This window comes from Ictidomys tridecemlineatus, chromosome 15 (assembly GCF_052094955.1).
Source record: "Ictidomys tridecemlineatus isolate mIctTri1 chromosome 15, mIctTri1.hap1, whole genome shotgun sequence".
Classification (NCBI taxonomy): Eukaryota; Metazoa; Chordata; class Mammalia; order Rodentia; family Sciuridae; genus Ictidomys; species Ictidomys tridecemlineatus.
In genome coordinates this window covers 7,060,017-7,079,534 of record NC_135491.1, presented here as the reverse complement: position 1 = coordinate 7,079,534, position 19,518 = coordinate 7,060,017, and the positions used below count along the sequence as shown (strand labels likewise).

The following is a 19,518-nucleotide window of genomic DNA, read 5'->3' as shown; positions in this document are numbered from 1 at the left end:
TGGGGATGCAGCCGTGGAGCGCTTGGGTCGCATCCCCAGCTCCGCGCGCACAAACACACAAAAGCAGTCAAGGAGGCAAAGTCGCGACAAAGTCCAGAGCGCAATAAAGTCCAGAGCGCAAGACTTTGAAGCGGCAATTTGGAAACAGAACGTAAAGCGCTCTTCCAATGGGACGCTAGATCCAAATGCCCGCCCCTTTCGCTTTGGGACTTGAGGCCAATGAGAAGCGGCGTTGGAGCTAAGGCTGGGTCGGCAGAGACTCGCCCCCTGGTGGGCGGAGCCTCCGTCCTTTAACACCCGCGGGAGCCGCCCGCAGGACCGGGGACTGCGCGACCCGGAGACGTGAAGGATGGCGCTCCGTTGGGGCATTGTGTCAGCCGGCCTTATTTCCAACGACTTCACGACCACGCTGTGCGCGCTGCCTCGCTCCGAGCACCAGGTCTGCCTCCCCGCGGAGTCCTGGGAAAGAGGCGACGGGGAAGGGCGGACTCCAGGGGCTGAGGGCGGGGAGGAAGGATCCCAGGTTTCTGGGTTCCCAAGGCGTCAACTACCGCTGCTCCTCTGCTGGCTCCTTCTCCACCTCTGCCTTGTGACCTCCCCAGGTGCTTGAGGTTTGGGAGGGTCTTGATCTGAACTACTGTTAAGAGAAGCTACGGTTTTCCCAAGAGCTCTCTTTCCCAGGGCCCGAGGGTCCAGCCCCCGTCACATCCTTCCCCACGACTGCATCTCTTGGAGGAAGTCTTCTCTCCCAACCCGGCGTTTCCTCTGTCACCCGTCTTCCTCGCCTGTCCCACCCCTGCAGTCTGACCCTGGCACCCTTCCAGGTGGTGGCGGTGGCTGCCCGCGACCTGAGCCGGGCGAAGGAGTTTGCCCTGAAGCATGACATCCCCAAGGCCTATGGCTCCTATGAAGAACTGGCGAAGGACCCGAATGTGGGTGAGTGGCGAAAGCTTAAATAGACCCTGTGAGTCACGCACCTGCAGTCCCAGCTCCTCAGAAGGCTGAGGAAGAATTGCTTGATCCCAGGAGTTTGAGATCAGCCTGGGCTGGATCCTCATCTCTTCAAAATAAAAAGGCAGCGCGGGGTGGGGGGGGGAACAGAGGAGCAGGACCCTGCGACCAGGGTGTCTAATGTTCTGGATTGTTCTGGATCAAAAGGCGAGATCTCATAGTGGATGCAGCCTGGCTCTGGAGTCAGGTTGCCAGAATTCTCGTTTTTCCGGTTATGCTTACCTTTCTCAGTTTACGCAGTTAGAAATCGTGCAAAAATAATAATATCTACCTCCTGCTGGCGTGGTGAGGACGCAGCAATTTTTTTTCTTTGTTTCTTTTTTTTTTTTCCCACCTTCTTTCTTTCTTTTTTGATACTGGGGATTGAACTAGGGCACTTACCACTGAGCCACATCCCCAGCCCATTTTTGTATTTTATTTAGAGACAGGGTCTCACTGAGTTGCCTAGCGCCTCGCTAAGTTATTGAGGCTGGCTTTGAACTCTCGATTTCTTACCATCATTTCAGAAGGCTGAAAATAGATTGCTGCTAGAGAATGGTTAGAGGCGACAGCATTTGTTTAGTTGCTTCCTAAAGGGACCTCGGGCGGGACCTCTAAATTGTGGGAGGGCCCCTCAGGGATGGTGTGGGCAGGGCTGCTGACCTCTTAAAAAAGGAGATCCTTCCTTTCACCCTAGAAGTGGCCTATATTGGCACCCAGCATCCCCAGCACAAGGCCGCGGTGTTGCTGTGCCTGAGAGCCGGCAAAGCGGTCCTGTGCGAGAAGCCCATGGGTGTGAATGCCGCGGAAGTTCGGGAGATGGTGGCGGAGGCCCGCTCACGGGGCCTGTTCCTGATGGAGGTGAGGGTGGAGGGGCCCTGTCAACATCTGATGGGGGCTGCTTGCTGACGCTAGACATGTCTGTGGTTGAAAGTAGGCATTTTTGGAAGAACACAGGAAAGAGTTTGCTGACAGTCAAGACGGTCACAAAAATGGACCCAGGTCAGTGCGTTTTTAACAGGGTGTAGTTTACTCTACTGGCAACATCTATCCCTGGGAGAGCCACAGCTTTCGGCCCTTAGCAGACATGGCAAGACTTGCTTAGATTGTGTGAATCATTTTTCAGTCTTTCAAAAAGGGTTTAGTTTTGGTGGATTTCCAGGGATCAAGGTGAGATGGGCCAAAAAACCCTCTACCAATCCTCAACATTTAGCAACCATTGCTTTGCTCTTATTAGATTTATCTATCTAAAGGGTCCAAGAGAGTGCCAGGAATTAAGATGGTTGCTAAGTGGCAGTGGGCAGTACCAGCAGTGCCATATAGCACTCAGAAGTTGTTTCAATGCTGGGGAGTATAATGGTTCCTAACAACACCAAATCTGTAGTTACTGTGTGATCTAAAGCAAAGGATATGACCCGAGAGCCTCAATTTTCTCTTGTCAATGCAATGGACACAATGTTAACCACCTAGCAGGAATGCTGGGAGGGTTTATAATGCAAAGCATGTGCAGGATATCTTTCCTATAAAATGCTCCAAATGAAGGGGAACCGTCACTGGGCAGTGGACAACCACAGAAAGGTATTGAGCAGGGAGGGGTAAGACAGAGTCAGCTCTTAGAGAAGAAAAGATCCCTCTGGGTCTGTCACCAAGTTAGTGGATTCTTGTGCTTTCCGTAAGAAGAATCAGAGGAGGGCACAACTAGGATAGGAACAAAGCTCTTTATTCTTTAAAAAAAAAAAAAAAATATATATATATATATATATATATATTTAAAATTTTTGTTGGACTGCGGATTGATCCCAGGGGTGCTCTATCCCTGAGCCACATACCCAGCCCCTTTTATTTTATGTATATTTTAAAAAAAATTTTTAGTTGTAAATGAACACAATATCTATATTTATTTATTTTTATGTGGTGCTGAGAATGGAACCCAGTGCCTCACATGTGCGAGGCAAGTGCTCTGCCACTGAGCCACAGCCCCAGCCCTTATTTTATATTTTGAGACAGGGTCTTGCTAAGTTGCTGAGGCTGCCTCAAATTTGCAATCCTCCTGCCTCAGCCTCCTGAGTTACTAGTATTGAAGGCGTGCACCACCATGCCTGGCATGGGCCTTGGTGTCTTGATGTCATGGCAGGTGGAGGCAGGGTTTTTATGGCAGCATGCTCTTCTTTGATAAGCTTCTTCACGCTGCCTATGTCTCATTACCACCTTCAATCACCATCTTGGGGTGTGATTTTCATTATGCTGCTGAAATAAAAGTGACTGTGGGTGACGTCAGTGACTATTCTATGCATGTGTTTGCCCCCTTACCACCTGGAATTTGCCCCTTGTCATCTGGAAGAGTCCCTGACATTATGTTCAGAACAGGGCAGACTGTTGTCCTGTCTCAGTGGGTTTGGTTTTAGTGATCTGTCTTTCTTGGTGTCTTTCTTGGTGACTGCGTGGTCTCAGAAGGTGGAGCTGACTTCCCACTCTCTATTTCCTGATGCTGTTATCCACAGGCTTGAAGACTGGTGCACTTCTTAACTCCTAATTTTCTCGTGTCTGTTAACCCCTTAAGCTGGATCTAATCTGGCTGTCTCCATCTCCCCTGAGAGAATTTCCTTCCTTAAGTTTCAGGGGTCCTGTTTTTCAAAGGGGTGGGGCCCTGGCTGCCTCGGGGCCATGTGGAGGGTGAACCAGCATCAGGGACAGACTGGGTATATTGGTTTGCTGGGGCTGTCATACCCAACTCCCATGAACGAGGTTGTTTAAACAACAGAAATGTATTTCTCACAATTCCAGAGGCCAAAAGTCTGAGATCAAAGTTTAGGCGGGATCTGCTTCTTCCCAGGTCTCTGTCCTTGGCCTACATACAGATGGCAGCTTCTCCTGTCTTCACATGGCCTTCCTTCTGTGTATATCTGTCTTCATTTCCTCCTCTCATAAGGACTCCCGTCATATTGATTATGATCCACCCTAATGACTTCATATTAATGTAGATATCACTCTAAAAACCCAGAGGTTTGTGCTTCCACAGTCCCAGCTACTCAGGAGGCTGAGGTGGGAGGATGGCTTGAGGCCAGGAGTCTGAGACCAGTCTGAGCAATACAGGGAGGCCCCATCTCAAAAACAACAAACAAGGGCTGGAGATATAGCTCAGTTGGTAGAGTGTTTGCCTTGCATGCACAAGGCCCTGGGTTCGATCCCCAGCACCGAAAAAACAAACTCTATCCCCAAAATACAATCCATCTCAGAGGTTCTGGGGAGTTGAGAATTTGATACATGAACAGGGCAGGGGACACAATTCAACAGGGATGGTGGTCCCAGAGAGGAAGAACAAGGACAGACAGAGGCAGGTTTGGAGGGCAGGGATCCCTACTTTGGAGTCTGGGAGCAGTGGGTTCCTCCTCCAGACTGGAGCCCAGGAGGGAAAAGAACTGGGGAGTCGACTCCTGGGCCTTGACCCCACTCCTTCCTTTCCTGTGCCCTGCCATTTCCCTCTGTCATCTGCAGGCCATCTGGACCCGTTTTTTTCCTGCCATAGAAGCTCTGAGGTCTGTTTTGGCTCAGGGAACTATAGGGGACCTTCGAGTGGTTCGGATAGAATTCGGGAGAAACCTCCTCCATGTACCCAGGTCCACAGACTGGGCCCAGGCAGGTGGCGGTTTGCTGGACCTCGGAATCTACTGCTCCCAGTTCATTTCCATGGTCTTCGGAGGGCAGAAGCCAGAGAAGATTTCAGCAGTCGGAAAGCTCCATGAAACAGGTATTGTCCACGCTAAACTCCCTGATGGTGGGCGGTGGGAGTGAGCCTTTCTCCCTGCAGTCCCCAGTGGGGAACAAGTCTCCCAGGCCATGAGAATCAGCTAGATGACCTTCCCATGTGTAGTCAGGGAAAATCAGTGTTGAGAAGCAGGTGAGCTCTGTACTGGGGACTTTACTGTGTGATTTTGGACAAGTGCCTCAATGTCTCTGAGTCTTAATTATTTGACTGGTAGAGTGTCAATCATAGGGTTATTGTGGAAATTGATGAAGTAACTGTTGCAGCAAATGGTCAGCAGTTAAGAAATATAAACCACGGGCCAGATGTGGTAGCACCCACCTGTAAAGACAGCAGCTCAGGAGGGTGAGGCGGGAGGATCCTAAGTTCAAGACCAGCCTCAGCAACTTAGTGAGATTCTGTTTCAAAATAAAAAATAAAGGGCTGGAATTGTAGCTAAGTGGTAGAGCACTTGCCTAGCACATGTGAGGCACTGGGTTCAATCCTGAGCACCACATAAAAATTAAAAAATGAAATAAAGGTATGTGTCTCTAACTAAAAAATTTTTTTTAAATAATCAAAAAAAAAAAAAAAAAGTACTGGAATATATCTCAGTGGTAAAGTGCCCCTGGGTTCAATCCCCAGTACTAAAAAGAAGGAAAGAAGAAATATAAATGGTGATTATTTTTTGAAGTTGTCTCAGCAAGTCCTTGCTGCAAAAAGAACTGCTCCAAAACAGTGACTTCCAATAGCAATCACTGAATGAAGGAACAAACAAGAAATAGGGAAAACACACAAACAGAATAAAAATAATTTCAGGGCCAGAGATGTAGCTCAGTGGCAAAGTGCTTGTTGGCATGCACTGGGCCCTAGTTCAATCCCCAATACAGAAAATTAAAAAAAAAATTTAGCCAGGTGGTGGTGGTCCACACTTCTAATCCAAGCTACTCTTGAGGCCAAGGCAGGAGGATTGCCAGTTGGAAGCCAGCCTGGAATCTTAGTGAATGCTGTCTCAAGATAGAATTAGAACTGGGGTTGTGACTCAGTGATAGAGAGCTCGCCCACCACATGTGAGGCACTGGGTTCCATCCTCAGCACCACATAAAAATAAATAAATAAAATAAAGGTACTGGAAAAAAAAAATAGAATTAAAGCTCTTTGTGGTGGTGCATGCCTGTAATCCCAGTGGCTCAGGAGGCAGAGGCAGGAAGATCGAAAGTTTGAAACCAGCCTTAGCAACTTAGTGAGGTCCTATACAACATAGTGAGATCCGTTCTCAAAATAAAAAGGGCTGGAGATGTAGTTCAGCACCTCTGAATTCAAACACTGGTACCAAAAAACAAAACAAAGAAACCCACAACCCTTCCCAAGCCCTTGAATGTACCTCCCCAGTTCTCCCCTCCCTCCTCAGTCATAAATGATCACTACTCTACTTTCTAGATCTTCAGATTGGCCAACTGGGGACATATCTTGTGAATGGAATCACACAACATGTGAATTGTGTGTCTGGTTCTTTCAGCATAGTGTTTTTTGAAGGTCATCTCTATTTTCATACTTCATTCTTGTTCACTGCTGAATAAGAAACAAGGTCTCTGGGCCAAGTTTCCAGGAGCAGAATCGGAGGCCCATGCAGTCTTACCCCGAGACTCAGCCCTGTGACTTCCCTCCAGGTGTGGACGACACTGTCTCAGTGCTACTTCAGTACCCAGGAGGGGTCCATGGCAGCTTCACCTGTAGCATCAGCACAGATCTCTCCAACATGGCCTCCGTGAACGGTACCAAGGGCATGGCCCAGGTGAGGTCCAACAGGCCCGAGCACTGGCAATTAGGACGGGAAGGGCAACTGGGGAACTGGAGTTGAACCAGCCATTTTTCACCTCATTTCTAAGGAACCCATCCTCCTTGAATTCCAAGCCAAAGGATGGGGTTTGAGCCAATCAGGTCTTTCCAGAGGGTGAACCTATTGGAGGGCCAAGTGTTCTTAGTCCTAAGAACCCAGGGCCTGACACATGCTAAGCATGAGCTCTACCACTGAGCCACACCCAGCTCCAAGAAATCACTTTGTTTTAGGTCCTGGGAGTTGAACCCAGGGCACTTTTTCATGGAGCTATATCCCCAGTTTGGTTTGTTTTTGAGACAGGGTCCCAACCCCAGCCCTTTTTGTTTCTCTCACTAAAGAGAGACCCTGCTGGGCTGGGTTGTGGCAGGGTGTTTGCCTTGAACAAGTGAGGCACTGGGTTCAATCCTCAGCACCACATAAAAATAAGTAATTAAAATAAAGGTATCATGTCCATCTACAATTAAAAGAATATTTTTTTAAAAAAAGAGAGAGAGGGGCTGGGGATGTGGCTCAAGTGGTAGTGTGCTTGCCTAGCATGCATGAGGCACTGGGTTCGATTCTCAGCACCACATAAAAACAAAATAAAGATATTATGTCCACCTAAAACTAAAAAATAAATATTGAAAGAGAGAGAGAGAGAGAGAGAGAGAGAGAGAGAGAGACCCTGCAGAGATCAGTCTTGAACTTGGCAATCCTCCTGCTTCAGCCTCCCTAGTTGCTGGTATTACAGTGTTGTGCCACCACACCCAGCAAGAAACCAGTTCTTATCAACCATATTTAGAGGACAATTGATTGGAATTGCCTCCAGGGCAGGTTCTGGGTGTTTTCAAAGGTCAACTTCACTGGGTTTCCTTGCAGAAAAATCTCCTATTCTTGGGCTGGGAATGTGTGTGTGGTAGAGTGCTTACCTAGCTTGCCCGAGGCCCTGTGTTGAAGCCCCAGCACAGGGAAGAGAGGAAGGGGGAGAGGGGAGGAAGGAGGAAGGAAGATAAGGTGGGAAAGGGAGGAAGGAAAAGGAAAGGGGAGGAAGAGAAAGGAAAAGAAATCCCATTTGTAGAAGCCAGACCACAGAACTTGACCCTTGTCCTGTGTTTCTGAGGGGCCTCAACCATGCCTCTGTATTTTCATTTTGGGCTAAAAAAAAAAAAAAAGGAGATCTCTTAGTCAATGAGAAGGTGCTGGATGGTCTGACCACCCTTTCTGCTAAGGGGATTCACAAAGATATGAAGATAAGGCCTCTTCACTGGGCCTAAGTGTTACCCGCTGTTTACCAGTGGCGAGTCCTTGCTTCCCCAATGCTGAAGCATAACACCAGAGAAGCAGGTGGAGGCAAGTGGAAAGTAGAAGCTTTATTAAGGACAGCAAAAAAGACTTCCCCCCTGTGGCATGCATTTCCGTCCTTTGTTCTGTTATCTTGCAGTGTTGAAATGTAGGTGGGAAGGCCCAAAAGGTGTGGGACAAAAGGGCTGGAGGAGTAATCTGGGCAGGAAGGGCCTGGGGCGGTTTTGGATTAGCACCTCCTTGTTTGCTGGGAGCTGCTTCATTAACATTTCCTTAGGATGGGCTCTGAGCCTTGGGAACAGGAACATTTCAATTTCCCCAAGTGCTGCTCTGTTTTCCTGGGCTCCACTCTCTATAATGGCCTCCATTTTGTTTATCCTACTCGATGTTAGACCCCATTTACCTAACTGTACTACCTCTCTTTAAATCTGGCTTCAGAAGGAGCACCTGTCCGCAAGCACAGAAGTTTGTTGTTGGGGAGAAGACAGGATTATAGTGTGACAGTGGCACCCCTAAGGAACAAACCTCTGGCAACCAGAAAGGGGTGGGGGGAGGGCACACACCTGGGATGGACCCGGCATGCCCTCAGTCACCAGGGCCCTTAGGGAGGCCCCCGAGCCTCACCTGGCGTGCTCTAGGGTGGAAGTCCCTAGCAGCCCTGTTGGAGAGGATGGCAAGCCATTTTCTATCTTCCCCCAGGTTTTCCCATCCTGGTGTCCAACAAAGTTGGTGGTGAATGATGAGCATAAGGAGTTCCCGCTGCCCCAAGACCCAAAGAAGTATAATTTTGAAAATGGGTCAGGCATGAGCTACGAGGCCATTCACGTCCGCGAGTGCCTGCGCAAAGGTAAGAATGCGGAGGCCACCGCAGGGGCCAGGCCTAGAAGGGGTTGGGTCCTGTCCACCCACCTTCAGACGCGCAGGTGGCCGGTTTGGAACTACATTTCCCAGGATGCCCTGGGGCACCCGCCTATGGAAACCATGCCTGTGCCTTGGGGGACTCTGGGAATGATCCTTTTTCGTTTTTGTTTTCTTTTGGAGGGTCCCTAACTGCATTCTCTCCTCAGGCCTCAAGGAAAGTCCCATCCTTCCTCTGGCAGAAAGTGAGCTTCTGGCTGAGATCCTCCAGGAGGTGAGGAAGATCATTGGAGTCACCTTCTCCCAAGACAAATGCTGATTCCTGGCCTGAATAAATAAATAGTTTCCGTGGACATCTTGGATCTTGGCAGTGTTTTGGCAGGAACTGGAGAGCTCACCAGCAAAGGTCACTAGAGTACAATTTGCGTGGAATGATGTGGGCTGGGAGAGGAAGGCGAGGTCAAGGCCACGTTTCTCACAAGCTTCTGGGGCAGACGCTCTCATGGCCTCTCTGGAGTTTGGCCTTCACTCCTTTGGAGGGATTTTTTTTTTTTTTTTTTTTTACAAAACAACTTGATTTTTCACACCAGAAATAATTCTCTTTCTGGGCCCCTAAAAGCTTTTGTTCTTCCTGCTCTTCCTGCATGTAATTGCATGTCCTCAAATTCATTTGTATGAGTCAGGCTGTTCATTTTTTAAAAAATATTTTTGGTTGTAGGTGGACACAATACCCCTATTTTATTCACTTATTTATATGTGATGCTGAGGATCCAACCCAGTGCCTCACAAGTGCTAGGCAGGAGCTCCACCACTGAGCCACAACCCCAGCCGAGGCTGTTCTTTTTTTGGGACCAGGGATTGAACTCGGGGGCACTGAGCTATATCCCCAGCCCCATTTTATATTTTATTTAGAGACAGAGTCTTCAATGAGTTGCTTAGTGCCTCGATTTTGCTGAGGTTGGCTTTGATCCTCCTGCCTTAACCTCCCAAGCCACTGGGATTACAGGCTTGCACCACCATGCCCGGCCAGGCTGTTCATTTTTAAAATGTCAGAAAAACAACAGCGTGGTCAGGAGGGAAGATGGGATTCTTGGTAACTAAACCTTCAGGACAGTCTGGCATCAGGCCAGACTTGTCTTTCTTCATCTCCTCACCTTCCTGAGTGTTCGTTTACTGTCTGAGATGCTGGGTAAGTGTAGGTATGAGGGTAGGAGCCAGTGACCTCTAGAAGGGGACAGGGTGTGAATACCAAGGTCCACTGTCCTCCAGCTTCTTTCTTCCTTTGCTCATCAGTAAAAGAGAGATACTAGTACTAACTAGACTCTGATGGGGAGTCTCTTGATTGGCATCTTATTTCATTTGGGCTGCTCTAAAACAAAATACAGAAAACTTCCAACTTACAATGATTCAACTTATGATCTTTCAATTTTATGATGGTGCAAAAGTGATATACATTCATAGATAATGTTTTTTGAATTTTGCAATTGGAAGTTTTCCTGAATGGGTGACGGTGGTCCAATCCTCTCAAAGGGATGAGGCAGTGACAGTAAGCTACACGGCCAGTCAATCCTGAGGAAAAGAGAAGAAAAAAGAGTGAGGGGTGGTGGCACACACTGTAACCCCAGCGACTCAGGAAGCTGAGGCAGGAGGATCACAAGTTTGAGGCCAGCCTTGGCAGCTTGGTGAGACCCTGTCTCGAAATACAAAAAGGGAAAGGGGACTGGGAGAAGGGGCTGGGGTCGTAGTTCTGTGGTAGAGTGCTTGCCTCGCAGGCATGAGGTCCTGGGTTCGATCCTCAGCACCTAAATAAATAAATAAATAATAAAAAGGGCAGGGGTGTTAAATGGTTAAAGTGCCCTTCAATATCCAGTACGCCCCCCCCCCCAAAAAAAAAAAAGGCTTGAGGAAGACCTTTGCTTTGAGGATACAGCAACTAGGTGCCTTTCTTTTCTTTTTTGGTCCTGGGGATTGGACCTAGGGGTGCTTCACCACTGAGCCATATCCCCAGCCATTGGCCTCAAACTTTGATCCTCCTGCTGGGATTATAGGAATGTGCCACCATGTCTTGCAAGTGCCATCTTTGAAGCAGAGAGGGAGCCCTCATCAGACAATAAATCTACTTGCACTTGGACCTTGGACTTCCCAGCCTCCAGAATTATGAGCAATAAATTTATACTGTGTATAAATTACCCTGGTTAAGATACAGATGCTACTCGGCTTACAATGGGGTTCCAATTTGATAAAGTCCTCATAAATTGAAAATATTGTAAGTCAAACACACTGAACTTGACATGATCCTCAGGACTGTTAAAAAAAAAAAAAAAAAACAGGGGCTGGGGTTGTGGCTCAGTGGTAGAGCGCTCGCCTAGCATGTGTGAGGCCCCGGGTTCAAGCCTCAGCACCACATAAAGATAAATAAAGGTATTGTGTCCATCTACAACTAAAAAAAACTTAAAAAAAAAAAAAAAAGAAGGGTTGGGGCTGGGGTTGTAGCTCAGTGATAAAGCGCTTGCCTAGCACATGTGAGGCATGGGTTCAATCTTCAGCATCACATAAAAATAAATAAATAAAACGAAGGTATCGTATCCATCTACAACTCAAAAAATGTCTTAAAAAAAAAAAAAAAGAGACAGGTACTTGCTCTGGCAGCACATGTACTAAAATTGGAACAATATGGAGAAGATTAACATGGCCCCTTTGCAAGGATGACACATAAATTCATGAAGTGTTCCATATTTAATAGTTTGTTTGGTGTATACACACAGACACACACACATAGTCACATCAAAGATGCCTTTAATCCCAACTACTCTAAAGGCTGAGTAAGGAGGACCACGAGTTCGAGGGCAGCTTGGATAAGTTAGTCAGACCCCCCCCCCCTCTCTCTCTCTCTCACACACACACACACACACACACACGCACTGGGGATGTAGCTCAGTGGCAGAATGTCCCTGGGTTCAATCCACAGTGTCACAAGCACACACATACAATATACCTAATTTATTAAATATCACATCCTAGCCACATAGCACACTGTCTATTGTTTCCTCTCTTCGTTTTTAAAGTTTTTTGGTTCTGAGGGTTAAGTCTGTGCTCTAGGCAATGTCTAACTTCTTAGTAGCAGTGAGTACAGTCCCTTGTGTAACCCCCTTTCTGTGTGAGTGCACCAGGCCTACAGATAGTTCTTTGAAGGCATGAGTGAGGGGGTGTTCCTTTCACGGTTCAGTTATAACAGACAATGACTTTGGTCCTCCCTGGACTTTTTCCTCTCTCTTACTCACTTGTTCACTTTGATGAAGAAGCCAGCTGCCAGGTTGTGAGCTACCCTATGCAGAGACCCAGGGGCATGGACTGAGGGCAGGTCTGATCTTCCCATACCCCGAGATCTGTTATCATCCTTCAGTTTTGGCCACTTTTTGAACTTCATATTCCTTTAATTTTCACAGAAGACGTAAGGACTCGCAGGACTTCAGTCATTTCAACTTCTGCCTGGATGCCCGCTACTCCGGCCTCCGAACCTTGGCACTTGCTGTTCTGTGGTGCGGGGGGCGCAAACTCTCCCCGCAACTTGCCTGAATGAACCAATGCAGGCGACGGTGGCGAGTGGAGCGGTACCACGGCCAGCTCTTAATGGGCGGTGCCGACGAGCCACGTGACACAGGCCACGCCCCATACATGCCGTCACGTGACCAGCACCCTGCGGGGCAGCGGCCATTTTGCGGGGCGGCCACGTGAAGGACGCACGTTCATCGGGCAGCTCACGTGACTAGAGCGCGCTGCGGCTGCCCGGGCGGACCCGGCGAGAGGCGGCCGCGGCGGTGGCGGTGATGGACGGGTCCGGGGAGCAGCCCAGAGGAGGCGGTGAGGCGGGATGCAGGCTGGGGAGGAGGGCGAGTCCCATTGCCGGCTGGCCAGGGATCCTGCCGCCGCCCTGGGGCCAGGCGATCTCCTAGCACTCGGGGACACAAACTCCCGGATCGGGCGCTGCCAGCCTCCAGCCCCCTCCCTCCTCGGAGCTTCCCGGCTAGCTGGCCTCCGCGCCCCGATCTCTTCCTTCCTGGCGCTCTCGGATCCCCCAAACCCTGCGGATCCTAGAGCCCAAGCCCCCCGGGCAGGCCCGGGCTTGTCGCGGGCACCACTTCCTGCCTCTGGCCCGCCGGGAGGGACGGGTCTCACTTCTGCCCCCTCAGGCTAGGGGTCTGGATGCCCTGAGTGTTCCCCCCGCCTCCTCTCCCGGAAGAATGTAGGACACAGGCCCAGGCTCCTTACTTACCAGTCTCCTTTGAGAGACTCACTTGCTGGTCTCCCAGTCACTTTATCTGCCAGGAGTCCAGGCCCTCAGCTCTGCCCTCCCTCAGGGACCGTGAGCCATCCCAGTGTCCTGATCCCCTAGGACCCAAGAGTCCAGGCACCTCTTCCCTCCTTTCTCCTCTAGGGCCCACCAGCTCTGAGCAGATCATGAAGACAGGGGCCCTTTTGCTTCAGGGGTGAGTTTGAGGTCTGATTATTGTGGAGCAGATTTGGGGAGTGACACCCCATTCTGATTCTGCACTCCCTCCATTTTCCTATAGTTTCATCCAGGATCGAGCAGGTCGGATGGGGGGGGACACATCAGAGCTGGCCTTGGAGCAGGTGCCCCAGGATGCTTCCACCAAGAAGCTGAGCGAGTGTCTGAAGCGCATCGGTGATGAACTAGACAGTAACATGGAGCTTCAGAGGTGTGACTCCTGGGGACCCAGAGTTGAGCTAAGGGTCTCCCCCTGTGGCATAACCTAGGAACCACAGCCCCATACCCTTGTTTCCCCCTTAGGAACTGAGAGTCCCGGCTGCACCACTCAACTCAGACATTCCCTGCCACTCACTCCATCTTGAAAGCTTCCTTCAGGGAGTCATTTTTCCTTCCTTCCTATATGTTCCATCTTGTTCCGTCCCCAGCCCCCATGTGCCTGTGCTTTCCATTTCAGACTGGCTGGAGTCTCAGTTTACTTGCCTTCAGTATGGGGTGGATGCTGTAACTTCTACCCTCTGCCAGATCCTGCCTCCCCAGCATCCATACTCCTCTTTCCTGCAGGATGATTGCAGCTGTGGACACAGACTCCCCCCGAGAGGTCTTTTTCCGAGTGGCAGCTGACATGTTTGCTGACGGCAACTTCAACTGGGGCCGGGTTGTCGCCCTTTTCTACTTTGCCAGCAAACTGGTGCTCAAGGTGGGCAGCTGCACGGCAGTGAGTCCAGGAATGCTCACCTCAGATTTGAGGACCTGGGAACCATGGGGTCAACCCCTGCCATGGCCTAGTGACCACAGAGGGAAAGGAGAGAGATGAATGTGACTTGAGAGTACCTTTTATTCATTCAAGAAAAATGCATTATGCCTACTGTATGCTGGGCCTGTACTCAGCCCCCAGCCACAGCCCTGAACAAAGTAAGCTGGGTCCCTGCTTTCATGGAGCTCAGGTTGTATGACACATGATGAGGCAGAGTAATGTGGGCTGATGTGATTGAGGGAAGTAGCCAGGAAAGACCTTCAAGAGCAGGTGTCATTGAAGCCAATGTGGGAATGACAAAAAGGATGCTTTGATATATAAAGATCAGGGAGAAGACGCATCTGATAGAAGAAACAATAAGCAAAGGCCCTGAGGTAGGACGGAGCCTGGTATGTTGAATGTAGCAAGGAGGCCACTGCTATTAGAATAGTGAGGTGGGAGCAAGGGTGGAATTGGGCAGGGGCAGATTGTGTGCAGTCTTGTGGGCTACTGTAAACAACTTTACTCTGAATGACAAAGGAGTGATCGGTTTTAAATAAGGCAGTGAGAAAACCTGATTCTTAAATTTAAGAGGTTATCCTAAGCAAGTATAGCAAAAATGTTAATTGTAAGATCTAGGTTGCTGCCATCTGGCTGCTCACTCTGAAATTCTTTTAATTTTTTTCTATGAAGAGTCTCATAATAAAATATTGGCAGGAGGAGCCCAGTGAATTATCCTGGCCATTGTGGGTCAAAAAAGGAATTAAGGCCAGGTATGGTGGCACACTCCTGTGATCCCAGAGACTCCAGTGGCTGAGGCAGGAGGATCACAAGTTTGAGGCCAGCCTCAGCAACTTAGTGAGACCGTTCTTAAAAAACAAAAAATGCTGGGGATGAAGCTTAGTGGTAGAGTTCCTGGGTTCTCTCCCCCGTACTGGGGGAGGGGGGAGGAATAGGAATTATGGTGGATGGAGTATATATAGCCCAGTGGTAGAGAGATTGCTTAGCATATATGAGGTTCAATTTCCTGCACCTCAAACAATGAAAAAAAAAAAAAAAAAGACTTATAAGGTATAAGGCCAAGGCAGGGGCACTGGTAGGTAGATGGTACCCTGAAGGTGACTGCCCTGGCCCTAGGTGTGTGTTTGCTGTGGAGCTGGGAAAGTGTATTTCATGTTCTTTTTTTTTTTTTTGGTACTGGGGACTGAACCCAGGCGTGCTCTACCACTGAGCCACATCTCCAGCCTCATTTATTTATGTTTGTTTAGAGACAGGTTCTTGCTAAGTTGCTTAGGGCCTTACTAAATTGCTGAGACTGGCTTTGAGCTTGTGGTCCTCTTGCCTCAGCCTCCCAAGCTGCTGAGATTACAGATTCTGCATCCTTGAACCAAATAGTTTCTCTATTTCAAAAGAATTTCTCAATTCTCAATTTAGGATCTATGTATAGTGCAGGTCTCAGTTTTTCCATTTGTAGATTAGATATAATATATACCCTGGCTGTTTATGATATGGCTCATGCGTTCGTTCTAAAGTGTGTGTATTAGTACTGGGGACGGAACCCAGGCCTTGATGTGTTTTCAAGATCGAGCTGATGGGGACGGAATACTGGAAATGAAGGGGACAGCAGTTGGTATCATACTGGGCTGCATTGGGAGCTGGGGACAACAGGAGAGAAGCAGCCAGATAAAGGCTGGGAAGGGGAGGTTCAGGGAGGTGGAGGACATGTCCTGGGTCTGGATAGAGCCAGGTGGGTGGTGGGTGGGAGGGGGTTCTGACCTGGTCTGAAAAAGCTCTCAGGAAGTGACATTTGGCCTGAGTTTTTCTTTTTTAATACTTTATTAATTTTTAAAAATGTATATTGATGCATTATAATTATACATATCAATGGGATTTGTTATATAGTTATATGCATACAACATAATTTAGTCCATTTCATTCCCAGCTGCCTCCCTTTTTCCTCCCTCCTCCCTGCCTGCTGAGTTTTGAGGGGTGAGAATTCACTGGTTGAGCCTGGTTTAGTCAGAAAGACCAGCATGTGCAAGGGTCCTGAAATGGAAGTGTTTGATGCAAGTGAAAATGGACCACCTGGCCAGCGCAGTGGTGCACGCCTGTAACCCAGAAGCCTGGGAAGCTGAGGCAGGAGAATTGCAAGTTCAAAGCCATCTTCATCAAAATCGAGGATCTAAGCAACTGAGTGAGACCCTGTCTCTAAATAAAATACAAAATAGGGCTAGGGATGAGGCTCAGTGGTCAAGTTCCTTGAGTTCAATCCCCAGTACCAAAAAAAAAAAAAAAAAATTGCTACCGATGCAGCTATGTGGTAGAGTGCTGCCCGTGTGCCTGAGATGTACAAGATCCTGGGTTCAATCCCCAGTACCAAAAAATATAAGTAAATAAAATGGAAGGAAGCTAGTGGTCAGTGAGGCACAGAAAAGCCAAAAAGTGGAATGAGATCAAGTTAGACCCTTCATACAGGGATTTGTGGGCTTAGCTGTGTCTTTCAGTCTTTAACCTGAGGGCACTGGGGAGCCACAGAGGGTTCATGAGCAGGATAGTTGACAGTGATATAATCTAGTTCACAATTGATGAAACTGACTTTATGGGAGAAGAGGCTGCCAGGGTAGACAGAGAATTGAGAAAGAAGGCTGGGGGCCTGGGGATGTGGCTCAAGCGGTAGCATGCTCGCCTGGCATGTGTGTGGCCCGGATTCGATTCTCAGCACCACAAACAAAGATGTTGTGTCCGCCGAAAAACTAAAAAATAAATATTAAAATTTTCTCTCTCTCTCTTTAAAAGAAAAGAAAGAAAGAAGGCTTGGGGACAGGGCTAGTCCCTAACACCCACTCTACTCTCTGCAGGCCCTGTGTACCAAGGTGCCAGAGCTGATCAGAACCATCATGGGCTGGACGCTGGACTTCCTCCGAGAGCGGCTACTGGGCTGGATTCAAGATCAGGGTGGTTGGGTGAGACACCTGTCAACACCTCCCTCCTCTGGGACCTTTAGGCCCTTCCGAGGGCCCGCCCCCTGCCCCAGGGTACCCCTTCCCTTCCCCTTTTCACATCATCAGGTCTGGTCCAGAACATTTTACGTGTAGATCAGTCCAGTTCTTCTGGAACCCGCTGACCACTCTGTGGCCCGTAACTGGATTCTTGCTTTCGTGCCTTCCCATTGCTCTGGAGTCCCTCAAGTTCACTGATGATCCTTTGACCAAGGTCTTTAATACCCACCGTCCATCTTTTTTTCTTTAGTTGTATATGGACACAATGACTTTTATTTATTTCTTTTTATGTGGTGCTGAGGATTGAACCCAGTGCCTCAATGTGCCAGGCGAGGGCTCTCCCGCTGAGCCCTAGCCCCAGCCCCCATGGTAGGCTCTTGCCCCCACTCATACCCTCTGTTCTCAGTCTCCATCACGGCCCACATGCTGGTCCAGAGGTTGACCTTGCTGAGTTCCTGATGCGATGTCTCTGTCTCCAGGATGGCCTCCTCTCCTACTTTGGGACCCCCACGTGGCAGACAGTGACCATCTTTGTGGCCGGAGTGCTCACCGCCTCTCTCACCATCTGGAAGAAGATGGGTTGAGGCCACCAGCTGCCTTGGACTGTCTTTTCTGCATAAATTATAGCATTTTGGGGGGAGGAATGGGGATTGGGGGATGTAGGCATTTTTCTTACTTTTGTAATTATTGGGAGGGGTGGGGAAAAGTGGCCTGGTGGAGGTGGGGGACAATAAACTTCCTTCAGGCCACACTTTGGTGTCTACATCACTGGCCCAGCAGCCTTCCTGGCTGGCATCAGGGTGCAGGCTGCCTAACGGCCTGACCTCCTTAACCCTTTAGCCACTGTCCTGGAGGTGTCTGTGCTGGGACTTGCGTGTTCTCCACTCTCTTCTTTCTCTGGGGGTGCCCAGTGCTATCTGGATTAGGGATGAGTCAGTCCCCCAGTTCCTGTTGTCTAGGAGCCTGAAGTCCTAAGAGGAACCAAAGCTGCCCCATGATTCTGCCTGTGGCGACCCAGGGTGAAGTATGTGCTGACAGGCCAGTGCTGGTCAAGGTCTGAGCACAAGGGGGCCTTCCTCCTGGCCTGAGGTTTCACAACTGGGAGCCCAGGAAGTTGCCAGTTTACTGAAGTGGAGAATAGGGTGGAAGGGACAAAGGACCAGAGGACTCTGGGGCATTGTGGGAAAGCTGCTGGAGGTTGGGAGACAGATGGGGGTTTAAGGGAGAAACCCAGACCTCTAAAGCATGGCTGTGGAGGTGCATGGGACTGGGACTTGGCTGACACAGACTGAGGCTGAGGCAGCAGAGCCTGGGGCTGGCCCAGTGACTCCCTGGGCCCTCCTGGTCCTCAACTTCCAGGTAGCACACAAGTTGGACCCTCACTTGGGGTTTGGTGGTGCACCCTATGATCCTAGCAACTCAGGAGGCTGTGGTAGGAGGATTGTAGGTTTGAGGCCAGCCTCAGCAACTTGGGAGAACTACTATCTCAAAAAGAAGTGGGGATTAGCTCAGTGGTAGAGTGCCCCAGGGTTCGATCCCCAGTATGGCCATCAAATAACAGCAGAGGCACTGGGGAGTAAGGAGAGTGGGACCCACCCTAGGGGAGTCAGTATTCTGGGTCTCTGTCTCCCCACCCCAAGATCTGAACCCCAAGTTTTCTGTCTTCCTCCCAGCACCTTTGTTTCAGCCCCTCTTCCACCTGGAGGCCCCTTGCAGGTGTCACGCCTGGGCCTGCCAGAGGCTAAAGGTCATCAGGCTGAGGTCTGAATGCGGTCAATGAGTAACCAGCAATCAAGCTGGCGCCCTGGGCACCTGCCCCTCCCCTGATTCTCCCCATAGACACCAAGTCAGGGGAAAGATATGAGGGAAGACAGCCACCAACCAGAGAGACAGGACAAGGTAACCACAAGCAGGATCCCCAGGAAAGAGCATCAAGAGAACAGAATAAGACCTTGAGACAGTACATACGCAGCAGGTTTCCATCAGTGTGGTGTTGAATGCCGGACCTGGTTCTGCCAGGCCTTTCCAAGAGGGTCACAAGCACAAGGCCGGAACCCGCGGAGGGGATGAGGTCAGCGAGCCGCCCCGCCCCGTGCGCCGCGGAGCCCCTTCCCGCGCTGAGCTCAGCGTGACTCAGCACTGCTCTCGCCTGGCCGCCCGCCCAGACGCCCCTTGAGGACCCGATACCTGCCAGGCCCCCATATCTGGGGATCCCAATGTCAGCTCCCCTGCCTGGGCTGCTTCTACTGCTTCAGGACTGCAAAGCAGGCCCTGAGCGCTCTCCCACGCGCCAAGTGGCTTCAGCTCCCAGGGCTCCTGCATTCTGGTCAAGTTCTCTACTCCTGGTATGAACCAGTCCTATCAACACGGACCGGGCACACTTCAAAAAGTATGTTTGACCAAAGATAGACACCCTGTCTGTGGGTCCTCAGACCTTGTTCCTCCAGGACCCAGGGCTGTGCTTTGTGACTGAAGGAGCAGGTGCCAGGGAAGACTCTTGGACAACTTCAGAGACACTGTTCCAGGGCAACGAATGCTCAGAGCCTCTGGAGTTCCCTGTAGAAC

The 19,518-nt window shown here is 49.8% G+C and overlaps 2 protein-coding genes and 1 non-coding gene across 4 annotated transcripts; all 3 read left to right on the top strand.

Moving 5' to 3' along the window:
• Positions 1-261: 261 nt before the first annotated feature.
• Dhdh (dihydrodiol dehydrogenase) lies at positions 262-9,064 on the top strand. The gene is made up of 7 exons (XM_005336648.5): positions 262-439; positions 825-936; positions 1,688-1,851; positions 4,486-4,738; positions 6,403-6,527; positions 8,553-8,700; positions 8,921-9,064. The coding sequence occupies exons 1-7, from the start codon at positions 350-352 to the stop codon at positions 9,028-9,030; spliced, it is 1,002 nt and encodes a 333-aa protein (XP_005336705.2). The 5' UTR covers positions 262-349; the 3' UTR covers positions 9,031-9,064.
• A 2,280-nt stretch (positions 9,065-11,344) lies between these two features.
• LOC144371135 (U6 spliceosomal RNA) lies at positions 11,345-11,451 on the top strand. The gene has a single exon (XR_013431241.1). It is a non-coding gene; the product is annotated as a U6 spliceosomal RNA (small nuclear RNA).
• A 965-nt stretch (positions 11,452-12,416) lies between these two features.
• On the top strand, positions 12,417-17,704 carry Bax (BCL2 associated X, apoptosis regulator). 2 transcript variants are annotated; one of them, XM_005336649.4, is made up of 6 exons: positions 12,417-12,572; positions 13,147-13,198; positions 13,283-13,429; positions 13,783-13,918; positions 16,813-16,917; positions 17,433-17,704. In XM_005336649.4, the coding sequence occupies exons 1-6, from the start codon at positions 12,539-12,541 to the stop codon at positions 17,535-17,537; spliced, it is 579 nt and encodes a 192-aa protein (XP_005336706.1). In that variant the 5' UTR covers positions 12,417-12,538; the 3' UTR covers positions 17,538-17,704. The 2 variants fall into 2 exon arrangements, with proteins under 2 accessions (XP_005336706.1, XP_077887805.1); XM_078031679.1 differs by lacking the exon at positions 13,147-13,198 and having other exon boundaries at positions 12,423-12,572.
• Positions 17,705-19,518: the final 1,814 nt, after the last annotated feature.